This window comes from Aptenodytes patagonicus, chromosome Z (genome assembly GCF_965638725.1).
Source record: "Aptenodytes patagonicus chromosome Z, bAptPat1.pri.cur, whole genome shotgun sequence".
In the NCBI taxonomy this organism is placed as follows: domain Eukaryota; kingdom Metazoa; phylum Chordata; class Aves; order Sphenisciformes; family Spheniscidae; genus Aptenodytes; species Aptenodytes patagonicus.
In genome coordinates, this window is record NC_134982.1 from 81,907,700 (window position 1) to 81,919,933 (window position 12,234).

The 12,234-nt window shown below is 42.5% G+C and overlaps 1 protein-coding gene across 2 annotated transcripts in view; it reads right to left on the reverse strand.

Annotated features, from left to right (window-relative positions):
* ACOT12 (acyl-CoA thioesterase 12) overlaps positions 1 to 10,194 on the reverse strand; it is a 36,091-nt gene extending 25,897 nt beyond the window's left edge. For both annotated transcript variants that reach the window (XM_076362868.1, XM_076362867.1), the window contains exons 1-4: positions 10,005 to 10,194; positions 7,247 to 7,316; positions 3,042 to 3,102; positions 1,881 to 1,982 (exon numbers count right to left, since the gene is read on the reverse strand). In XM_076362868.1, the coding sequence (XP_076218983.1) occupies positions 1,881 to 1,982; positions 3,042 to 3,102; positions 7,247 to 7,316; positions 10,005 to 10,140 (369 nt within the window). In that variant the 5' untranslated portion in view covers positions 10,141 to 10,194. The remainder of the gene's footprint in view (positions 1 to 1,880; positions 1,983 to 3,041; positions 3,103 to 7,246; positions 7,317 to 10,004) is intronic.
* Positions 10,195 to 12,234: the final 2,040 nt, after the last annotated feature.

The following is a 12,234-nucleotide window of genomic DNA, read 5'->3' on the forward strand; positions in this document are numbered from 1 at the left end:
GAATTTTTGTATCAGAAAAATAATCCAGTCACATTGATCAGTGGTGTAGTCTACAGGAAAGTGTACCCCAGAATCCACTCCCAGTCGCTACACAAATAGCCCGCTCCCTCTTTCACAATTCACTCCATACTCACACAGCCTATTCCATCTATCTGAGGACCTATTTTCAAGGAAACACTGGTTTTCTGAGGTGGAGGAGAAACATGAACACCCAGCACTTGTTGCAGCTTCAGACGCTATACATTTATGCACAAAATGCTACTTGTGCCCAGACAGACACCCTTCTCTTGCCAAGACCAGACCTTCTTCTCCATAAAGTGCAAATTCCCATGTATGTCAGTTCAATGACAAACTGAATCCAAGCCTGTACTGGCTTAAGAAAATTATTACATTTAGATAAATACTGAAGAGGTGCCACTGAACAGTCACTTGTGTGATTTGTCTACAAGGTCTAGCCTCAGAAACTTTAAAATAATGCATAAGCACTGCAACACAGACAAATTCAACATTTTGTGTCCTGCAGTGGTGCTGCTAAAATTTCTCAGTCTTTGAGTCTTCACTCAAACCCTCTTCCAGTTTCCTTGCCTCCTTTCTGGCCCTCCTCAAGAACTTCCTAGCTTTTTCCAAATGGCCCAGCTAAAAGATTAAGATGGTGAGTGCGTACTGTTGCTCTCTGCACAACTTTAGCAACAGTTGTTCAGAAAAGTGGATTTGAAAAAATGTTCTTTAATTTCTCCAAGACTTTAATTTGTGACGGAATTTTAACTGAAGTCTCAAACTCCCTCTGAGGCATTCCTGTCTTAAGCCTAATCTTAGTTAATCATCACCAATTTAATCCTGAATTAACCTTCCTGGAAATTTGGGCAAAAGGTAAATGGGTCAATGCCATGGATAGGATATCAAACTAATAATAAACAATCCTTACTTTATACTATTTTAGTGCTTTCAGGTTAACCAATTTAGCCATTAACCTTTCAGAGACAAGCTGGACTTCAGTTTTGGTAAAACTGTTCCAATCTGTTTCTTCTGCAAACCGTAATATATCATTGCAGAAGAGAGAGCAGAAATGATTGGATATATTAATTGCTCATGGGATGACTGCTCTCTGCCTGTCTGCAGTGAATGTTAAAAAGGCAGATGCACTGTCATAACACATTCAGTGAGAAGGAAAGTCACAGGTATGATTCTAGTCACTCATGTTCAAGAAAGTAGAATACTACATAAAAAGGGAGTTTATTAAGAGGATCTGAGGAATATTTGGCCTTTCTCATATGAAAACTTTAAAAGAACTGTGCCTGTTTGGCACAGCAATGTGAAGGCCAAACAGTACTGTGACTGATTTCTAAACACTGGGGAGAAGAAACAACATTGGCATGAAAACTAATTAACATAAATGGCAAAGAATTAATTTAGATTGGAAGCTAGCTTAAAAATAATGTCTTCTATCTGAATAGTGATGTCTGAACCTCCTCCTCAAAAGGGGGAGTGAAGGATAAAGAAACCCCATCTCCAACACCCTTGCAGGTTTCAAGATGTATATAGATCGGTTTCTGAAGAGGAGACCGTGCAGACTCACAGGGATCTCTCTTCCCATGCTTGCGCCTGTCAATATTGCAGCCCTTACAAAGACACCAGTTCTATTACTAGCAAATGTGCAAGAGAAAGTGGAAACAATAAAAAAAACCCTAACAACTTCAGAGCAGAGATGTGGGGGGAAAAAAAAAATCTCCATATAGTCTGGACTTCATGCTGTTTTCCTGTTACTGATCAGAACAAACAGTTATGAACATTTTCCTGTGTGTCACAACCAGAAAAGTTGGGTTAATTCACAGAAACTCAGTCCCAATAACTTCAAGCATAGAAGAAAACAGAAAGAATACCTTTCCAGCACCAACTGGTTTGGCTACGTATGTTGCATATGCCACACTCACAATTTTTTCAACATCAGTCAAAACATCCTGTACTGTAACCTTGATGCCAACCTACAAGGAAGGAGGTAGTGGAGGAAGGAGACAAAACCGGTATTTACACCATTGTCAGTTGAGCTGAGACAAAACAGTGCAGTGTTTATCAAATTAATCATGTTGTCTCTTAAACCTAAAAGAAAAAAGGTAAAAAAAAAAAGCTCTGCTATCACTGATACATCTCTGAACACATAAGAACATCACAATATTCGCTGAGCTCTGAAAAGCTCTTTAGTACAACAGCTGTATAGGTATGTTTAGCATCACTTGTAGGGTAAAATAAAAAACAGGAAAGACACTTAGATTTAGTTTTAGGGATATCTTTCCATTTACTTGTGTGCCATTCGGAGTCCCCATCTGAATCTTTCTAAGATCTGTATAAGCAAAAGTCTGTATAAATGTGTAAAACATTTATACAGATAAGGTATAAAGGTGAAGGTGAAACACTGTATTTGATCCCGTGAGACAAGCCTGACATACATCAAAGCTTCTGATTTTTTTCTGATTTTCAGAACCTTTTGGAATACATTCTCTGTGAGATGCATCACTCCCATTAATATTAATGAGAACTGGACTTGGGCACAATGCAGAGAAAAGTACCCTTAAGGTTCAATTCTGATTTCAAGTAAATGATTGGGCAATGCATTGCATACTTGTTACAATATGAAGAGTAAGAACATGCATACACCTGAGATAAATATTTTTGTATCAGGAGTTTCAAAAATACTTAGAACTCCACCTATTCAGTGGATCCTAGCTCTGATCCAAAGACTGCTTAGATTGCAGTAGCTTTGGTCTGGACCAACACCACCTATCCCATCCTGTCCATTACACCTGCTGAAGATTTTAAGTCTTCAGGGTCCAGTTTCTATTTTGACATGGGTTATTTTACAGGACATACGCAACTATAATAGTCATTATGAAACCAGAGTTTCATTAGGCAGTGTTACTGTTTAGATATCCACACAAAGCTCCTTCTGAAACAAGTAAGACTGGACCCATGTTGCATTCCTCTACTCTTTCCACCTCTCTTCTGTTCTTTAAATATCATTAGGAATAAGAGTGATGATCCCTTACCTCCATGCTGGTTTTGAATGCTCTGTTCACCTTTGCTTTGATGGTAATAATTTGTCCAACCCTGTTAAGAAGAATTACATCTTATGGTATGTAATCATGCAGCTTAATAAGGGTTTGAATCTGCCTCTCTAGGTATTCCTAATAGTAGTGAAGAAAATCTCATTAGTCAGTCTGTGTCTTCCATACTGTACTGAAAATGCACTAAAAAAGGTTTAGCACTGTTATTCATCAGTCAGACTTCATTCATGCTCAATTACAATTTTAGTCACTCAGAAAACTGCATAAGCTTAATACTAGCATTCCTCCTCCTTGCTGATGTCTGTATGACGTCAGGTATGCTCCAGGCCCCAGGTCCCCCAAGACATTTTGGCCTAGATTCTGCTTTTGTTCAAAGGCACATCTTGCTGTGAGTTACACCAAATCACTGAGTATATCTAGCTGCAAAACCACACAAGATATACTCCATGTGCATTCTCTAGTATACATAGGCATGCACATGAGGAAATACTCCTAGGACAAAAAGTGCTATTTGACATCTTTGAAGGATGGGGGAAGAGTTCACTTTCCAAGTTTTGGCCAAGAACAGGGCTGCAGCATGTCCCTTCTGTCCGAACAGCATACCTCTGAACACCTACTCTTTTCCATTTACCTACACAGAATACCTAAACAGAATTACATCTTTTTACCTACATAGAATCAAATTTAAATGAGAAAATAATTTCTTTCCTTCTGGAATTTCTGAAGTACCTGTTATGTGTTGATAACAAGAGTAACTCTTGTTTTCAAACCCCTAATATCCTAACACAAGGCAATGCTGAAAGGGTGGAAAGAAGGCAGTTTCCCCTAAAGCTGTCTTATTGAACAGAGCAGTAAAAGGACATGATGAGCATGGTAAGTCAGAACCACAGTCAAAATCACTGGGCATCAGGCCACTGCCTTCAGGGAATTTAGGCTGACTTACAACTGCTAAAGATCAGTCCCAGAGCAGGCAAAGTGCAGCTAGCTACATCCGAGACTGCAAAATACAACTCAGACCACTTGAGTACCTATGAAATAGGCATTTACAGCTAAGGATTTGGCGCAGTTATGACCCCAGTTTATAAAAAAAAAATACTCTTTATAATTTCTTCTTAATTTAATGAATAGGGTTTTGACATTTAAAGGTAAGGCTTTTCTTAAATTGCTTCTCACACTGCCAGAACTTCAAATGAGTTGTTACTAAACAGTAGAATAGGGAATAGGAAACCTGCTCCTTTACAGTACCAGACAGGAACAACCAACTACGCAGAAACTTTCTCTTTCTTGTTCACATTCAAAAACACAAGTGGAAGCCTTTGAGTAGACAGGGGAAAAAATGGTTAGAGAAAATAATTAAGACCATCTGCAGATACACAGCCCTCATTAGCTTTTGAAGAATGTATTCAGAAGGAATTTTTCCATCATTCATTGCAAAGAAAAAGCACAATCATTAATGTCATAGTTCTAACCTGCACAGCTAAGGGAACCACCAGTTCATTTACAAAAAGGAGAACGTGTTCAGAACAGTAACACAATATTTATGTTTAAGCTTGGAAAATAAGTTAACATTACGGTCTCGTAAAAAGGCTTTAGAAAGCTTAGAGACAGAACTCAGTCAAGTACCCTGAAGCACCTCTGAAGACTCTGTATCTGTCATAAAACTCCCAAGAGAATTACAGTAACACAGCAGTAGAGGTAATGACAAGTACAAGGTGAAAAAAAGATAGAATATATTCATTAGATAAATTCTATGATTGAACACGACACATACTGATAGTGAGTGTGACGCTTTCCTCAAAAGAGGGAGAGTTCAGAGTCTCTACGGATGCCAAGAGCATCACGATGCCAGATTGTCCATGAGCTCCCAGCAGGGACTGCAGAGCTCTCTGCCTCAGGGCTTACTGGCAGGGCGCTGTTCTTCTGTACAAAGAGTGTTTATTTCACCTTTGTCAGTGACACCTCCCTGGTGACCTCTCTTCCTCTGTGCAAGAACATTGTGTAAGAGAGGTTGAGAGAGGTAAGTCTGGGTCTGCCCACCTTTGAGGAACCTGCAGGGTGGGAACAACGGAACAAAGCTGGGTGTGATCTCACTCAGCCTAACGCCAGCCCTGCAATGAGGCGAGTTTGGACTTCACAGACATTAGATACCCTGACTGGCTGACATCTCCCCTGGTGCTCCAAGCAGCCTATGCAGCTGGACTCACATTTCACTGTAGAAAAGTGTAGTCCTCTGGGGTCCACGACCATATCAGAAACTAAAGGTGTCAGAACGGAGATGGTCAGACAGTATGATAGGGAAATGTCTTTTCATATACTTTCGGAAGCTGTTCCAAAATGAAATGTTTTACATTGTATCACGTATTCTGACTTTGGATAAACTGATTTATTTAAGCCAAGAGAGCTGATCAGCTTGGGCATTTAAATAGATACGTAAGGGCGTAAGTCACAGAACACCACGCTTTCACTTGTAACTGGCAGAAGAAAGCTTTTGCAATATATCAGAATGAACTGAATATGACTCGCATATGGAGCAGGAACAAAATTTGAATAAATGTAATTTAAAATCAGGTGTTCTTACTACCACTGAACTGCTGCATATTAAAAGACAAGGAAGAGGGATTTATTTGTTATCGTGGCATAAAACTGAGTTTTGCAATATATAGATTTGTGGAAATCTCTGTTTCCACATCAACTGAAAAGAAATATGCACAGAAGAGTTAATCCTTGCAGAATATTTGGTAACCTGAGTTAGGTAAATGAAACCCTGCAGCAGGTAACTTACAAAACATCTTTTTAATTTACTAGAGTGAGTTACAAGAGCTCTCTTATTTATGCAAGATGTTTGTATAAACAACAAGATCTGGCAAAATTTAGGAAATTACACAGTAAGATACAAACAGGATGTTAGGGATGACCTGAGGTTGAAAAATAATTACTGAAACCACTTCACAGTTACTACGCTTGTTAAAAATAAAACATTGGCACCACAAGTAGAAGGAGAACTACAGACATACTTTTCCTTCCAAATTTGTTTCTAGGTATTTTCATTGTCTTTTAGAAGCTCTGTTCTGCTCTCAGAAACAAGAGAGAAAATTGCTCTGAAGCTACTGAAGTCTGAAATACGCCTGAAAGAAAAACATTATCCTGACTTCATTTGTAGGACTCTTTGATTATGGTTTTCACAGACAGAATTTTTTCCTAAGGACAAAATTAAAAACACAGAACAATTACAGGCAGGACAAACACTTTAAAACTCATTTTGTAAAACAGACCAAGAAATTCTCTTGAGTTCTAGATTCAGTATGACCATGTTCACTTCTTTGTTAGTGGTTCGAGCTCTCATCCCAATGGCCACTACTCTAGAAATCTGCTGTTCAGAAGTGTGAGCGGATGCTTGTTTTACACTCGTGTACTGCAAACAGTTTTAAACTGACATCAGCTGTACATCTGACAGCCAATGTTGCTCGGTTCACAGTCAGGACAACTGCATGTGCATTGGTCTGTGTAACCAGGTCCATCCCATCTAAGCACTCATTAATTTCCAGATTACAAGGTGTAAGAACACACAAAAACTACAATGTAATGGCTTTAAGTTTCTGTAAAGATATGGCTTAGGAATAAATGTGCTATTTCTTCTTAGAATGTCTTTTATCCCTTGGAAAATCATGAAAAATGGTTAAAGCAAAAATTAAGTCCTGTATTATCTTGTAGACTCAGTCAATATTCAGTGATCACAAATGCAAAACATTTCTGTTTTGTTACACGAACACATTTTTTTAAAAGAGCTGAAAGAAAGAGATGGTAAGAAATAAACTGAAAGAGCACTTGCAACAAAAAAAAATCATACAATAACTGTTATAGGTATGTATTCCTTATTTAACAGAGATAGTAATGGCCTGCAGCATTCACTTTAACTAGAGCCAAAGATCACTGGGCCATCAGTTTCTCACCTGGCATCTAGGTTGCCAAGTCAAAGTAACCACAGTTTATTTTTGACCTGCAAAATTGATCTGTTTTCTAGGTGGGTCAGGCTATCACAGATGGAAAAGAACAATTTTTAGAGACTTAACCCTGTGGGTCCAGGGAGTTCATCGGCCTGCTATCTCAGATTTTATAATGCCTCAGTTTATTTCTGCCAGGTAAGAATCTCTAGAATGACAACATTCAACTGTTAGTTTGTTTTGTACCTGGCAGCCTCTTCAAACTGTATGTCATCCATAGACGCTGTCACGCAAGACACACCAGCATGTTTCTCAGCTTCAAAAGAGACACATGGACACACAATTACCACATTGCATTTGCGGCAAGCTGTTCACCTATATACTTGTGCATGAGACACAGAGATGGAACACAGTAGATCCCAGTTCTTCTTTTGATCACCCTAATGCAAGTCTGCATTGGACCCCTTAGAAAAAAAGAAGCTAAATAAGAGTAAAGTTAATATTTACCATGAAATAAGGGTAACATCAGGAGATGAGACTAGATGATGATCCTACTCAGTTTGAAAGGCTTTGTTTAAGGCCTTTCTCTAAAAATGAACATTCTGGTAAGAGAGAGCTAACAAGTGTGTTGCAGGACAAAAAGAGTCACAAAGCATTAACAAGCTTACAGAAATCTCAGCAATCTCCCTCAAAAGAGGATACTGTGAATGTTAGCTATGTTAAACCAGTGTGGGAGTTTTATGTCAGCTGAGGATTCTCAGACACAGGGGAAAGATCTACTGGCTTATTAGCGTGGTCACAGCAGTGGAAAGCAGGTAAGTACATGCCCTCAGTGCTGTACTAAAAATGCAGAAATTAAAAAAAATACAAACAAATTAAAAAATCAAAACTAAGTATTTACTTATTGTAAAATATTTTTAACAAAATTTGAACTGTGTTCTTCATCTCCCTAGGATGCATTTGGTTATGAAAAATAATGCACCCTATTTGGATTAATTATGAAAGTTAATCTGGAAAACGTAAACATCTTCTTTACTGTTAGTATTTAATAGCCCAACAGTTATCTTTTTACAGCAAGTTATTGTGATTTATTATTTATTTGACCATAGCACCTAGAGTTCCAAGTCAGAGGCTAAATCTCCACCACACTAGGAGCTGTATAAATACAGGGAAACCCTGCTCCAGAAAGTTTCCTGAGTGACAGAGGCAGAGAGAACAAGCAGGAAAACTAGAAAATAGCACCGCACAACAGGCAGTTCTCACTCCCAAGCAGCCCAATATTTTTAGTGAGCATCACAAGAAAAAGGTTTGGAGGAATTAGAGGACAGTGCACAAGTTATATTAGCGTCTGAGGAGTTCGCTTTGGAAATACAAGGGTAAAACAGATGAAGGCACTTAGAAACACAGCAAACTGTGATGAAGGGGAAAAGGTCTCTGATGACTAAGAGGCTGGAGTCGCTACTGTGATAGGTAATGCAAGGTGATGAGTAAGATGGTGATAGTAATAAATAGCCTCAAAAGTAAGGAAACAGCCAGGTGGATCACATCTAAAGCAGCAGGATATGAAATGAGGAAGGTGCAAAGCCCAGGCACTTGCAACTGCACCAGCTGGCACTAATGTGGATGAAAGATGGTAAAGCCAAATAAATCCCTGCCTGGCATGTTGAGTTTGCTGTGGCACAAAAAGCAAGACAAGGAAAGATGTTAAAAATCCTTTGTGAGTGACGGGACTAGCCCTGTGGCGTGAATGACTACCGCTGCCCTAAGCCTAACCAAGTAAAAGCAATTATGAAAGTGAGCTCCAGTGGCAAATTCACAGCTGACAAAGATCATCACAGCTTAACCAAAGTCCAGGGAGCAAGGATGAACCGTTGTAGCAGCTGGGGCTCTACCACTTCAGAGCAGGGACTCAAGTTCAGGGGTTGCTGAGATCAGTTCAGAGCCTCTCCGCAAAGAGCACTGTTAAGGGGTAAATCACTGAAGGGCTGAAAACAAATGACTCCTTCGTGAAAGAATAAATCTCAAAAAAAAAGTGTGATCATATTGGGAAGTTGCTACATGCTAGGTGGTTTCTGGGTTATTGTGTGGGACAAGCTCCCCAGGATCCCAACTCTTCCTATATAGGAAGAGCGCATTACATAAAGCTGCACCGAGCGCAGCACACACCTACGCAGTGAACACACCACCATCACCACGTCGCATGGAAACACCATCCAGACATGAGTTCCCCAAATATACCCGCTATTCTCTGCAAGGCTCATTATGGACTGCTAATGTATGCAGCTGTACTTGGAAACAGAGTTCACTGACAGCAGAGATGGCAGAGCCTTGGGTTTTCTTAGTGCTTTAGATGCGGCTTTCACTTCCAGAAGTTAGCTGAGGAGATTTTAAAAGTTTTCAAAGCTGAGTTACACCAGACACAGAGTGCTCTGCATGCTAGTTGGATTTGTGGGGTTTTTTTCCCACCCATGTGCCAATATTCTTAAATTAGTACTTTTCTTTCTCCTAGTATTTCTCTTTTTTCCATCCCTTTTTTCCCTCCGCTGCTCTCTTTAATTCTCCTCATCCTAACTGCCCGTCACCCCCTTCTTCACTCTCCCCTGAGATTTGACACTCCTCTCCAGGCCCACAAGCTTTCTCACTCCCTCGATGCCTGTTCCTAACCTGAACCCCCAAGTCTCACACGCTCCCCCCCGGCTGAAACCTTCCCTCAAGCCGCCCGCCCCCCGCAGCTCCCCAGGGGCAAAATTTCGCCTCCTCCTCGCCTGTCATCGGCAAATACCGGGACGGGGCTACCGGGTTTCGGGAAAGGAGACGCTGTCCCCACACAGCCGACGAGTTTAAGGCGCGTTTCTGAGGGGAGGGGGGCGCACAGGGCGGCCCCCGGGGCAAACGGCGGCGGGGAGGGCTCCCCGCGCCGCCCTGAGGCGACGCTTCCCCCGCCCGCCGTCACGCCCTGCCCCGCGGCGCCCACCAGCCGGCGGGGCCGCTGCCGTCCCTCTACCTGCGAGGCAGGCGGCGGCGTCCATCCACTTGAGGAGCTGCCCGGCGCTCAGCTCCCCGCGGTGGTTGGCGTGGGCCGGGAAGACGGTCTGGCACATGCAGACATCGCCGCCCGCCGCCGCCCCGCGCCGCTCCATGGGTGCAGGGTGAGCGGGGGCAGAGGCGACTGAGGCTCCCCCGGGCACGGAGAGGCAGCGCTGGTCCGGCCCGGCCTCTCCGCTGCCTAAGGGGTTGGGGCGGGCCGGTCCCGCCCCAACGCCCAGGGCTGCGCCGCTGCGGGGAGGCGGGAAGGAGCCGCCGGGCTGAGGGGAAGGGGGTGCCGGGGCGCGTACAGGGGCACCGCAGAGCAAACGCGGCCCCCGCAGGGGAGAGGAGGGTGGCAGCAGGGCTGTGGCCCGTTTCCATCCCCCGCCTGCCCGTTTCCATCCCCCGCGGCTCCTGCCCCGGGACCTCCGAGGCTGCCTCACGGCCTGGTGTCAGCCGCCAGGATGGCGCAGCCACCGAGAGCCTGTGCCGGTGCCGCTGACGGGTTTTGGCGTGCATATCACCACTGAAATATTTATAATCCGACTCAGATTTATTTTTTTTTTCCTCTTTTTCTGAAGTCTTGCTCGCCCGTGTTGTCACCGCCTTGAGAGCCCAGCAGATAGGCCCTGGGAAGACACATTCCCATCTCCAGGCACAGGTGAGCCTTGTAGGGAGGTGTAGCAACCTGGTGAACTGCTGTCACTGCCAGTACGGACATTTTGACACCTACCTTGGCAGCCACAGCCCCGGTCATGTATTCACACAGGAGTTAGTAACTGGAGACCTCATAGCAGGCTCCTCCTCTTACCTCCTCCTCCTCACATGGCTGGTAAGGTACTGCAGGATATTGCTGCTCTTGCAAACTATGAAAATATAAGCACTGCTGAGGAAGAGTAGAACAATTGCTTTTGAATCAGTCAGGAAGGTCAACGTTTGACTATTGCCATGGATACAGCATTATTACTCTTGAAGGCTTAACCATGTGAAGAGGGCAGTTTGGAGATGCTCACCGGCAAGGCAGGGCTGGTCGGTGGAGCAGACGTGTTTCTTCAACGTAGCAGAGTGTGTAACCTGTAAATGGTCTTTAAGGAAAGACTGCAAAGCTTATGTTTGACTCTGTGCTATTTTGACTCCCCTGGGTATTGTAAATAGCATGGTTTTCAACAGAGCAGCAAGACTATTTTCTGTAGCCTTTCCTTACAGCCTTTCCTCTTTATCATATAGCTACGACTTGTTACCCACTATTCCAATGACAGGCTTTCCATGTTTATTAAAAACATACATAAATGAATTTATATAATGAATGCTTGTTCATTTAAACATTGTTAAAGATCCAGCTTTAACCTGTAACAGCTGGGAAAATTTGAGTTTTAACCAACCTGCCTCACCAAGATAAGAGTTTCTCAGTGCAGTAGGGATTTTCTTCCCGCATGGTCTGTTGCTATCATTGCACTATAGCAAGATCTCTGTTTCTTTGTCACATACTCTTTTAGCAAGCAACAGGATGGCTGTACCTTCACGCTAGTTATGTTTCAGAGGATACTGGCTCTGAAAATCAGCATGCTGTGGTATTCCCTAGATTTATTTCTATTCTGTTGCTTCAGAAAAAAAGTTTGTACCGATTTCTCTCCTTCTTTGACTGGCTTCTGTAAAGGAAAGAAACAGACTCTCTTGGAAGTGGCAGTGGCATACCTCAGTCCTGCTACCTGAACAGCGTTTGTAAACAGTATGCAGCCAGTATTTTCTCCTTCCTCGTCTGCTCAATCCAGATGACAAAAACTCAGATACTGACTTCTCACACCGTGGGTCCTGGATCTCAGAAGGAAGAGTCTTTAAACAGAACTAAACATTTTTCTGTTTTAAAAAAATTAACTTGTGTTTTACCTGCCTAGGCCAGTAATTTGTAAATTTGTTTTCAGGTTTACCTTGTCATGCTCATTGACCAGGCTTTCTCTAAGATAATGCTTGTTTGTTGTTCTTTCACAGGTAGCTTTCACCTCCATTTAACATAGTCCCAGTGATCAAGTGTTTGGCCCATAATATCTGCTGTTTGCTGTGAGATTAGGAGCTACAAAGCTGTTAGTATCACAGAGAAGTAAAAGTAGAATCTAAACCTGCTCACATCTAAAACTTTCTGGAGTATGTGGAGGAGTACATGCTTGGGGTGAGTGGTCAGCAGACCTCTCTTGGGCTGTATGGCAGAG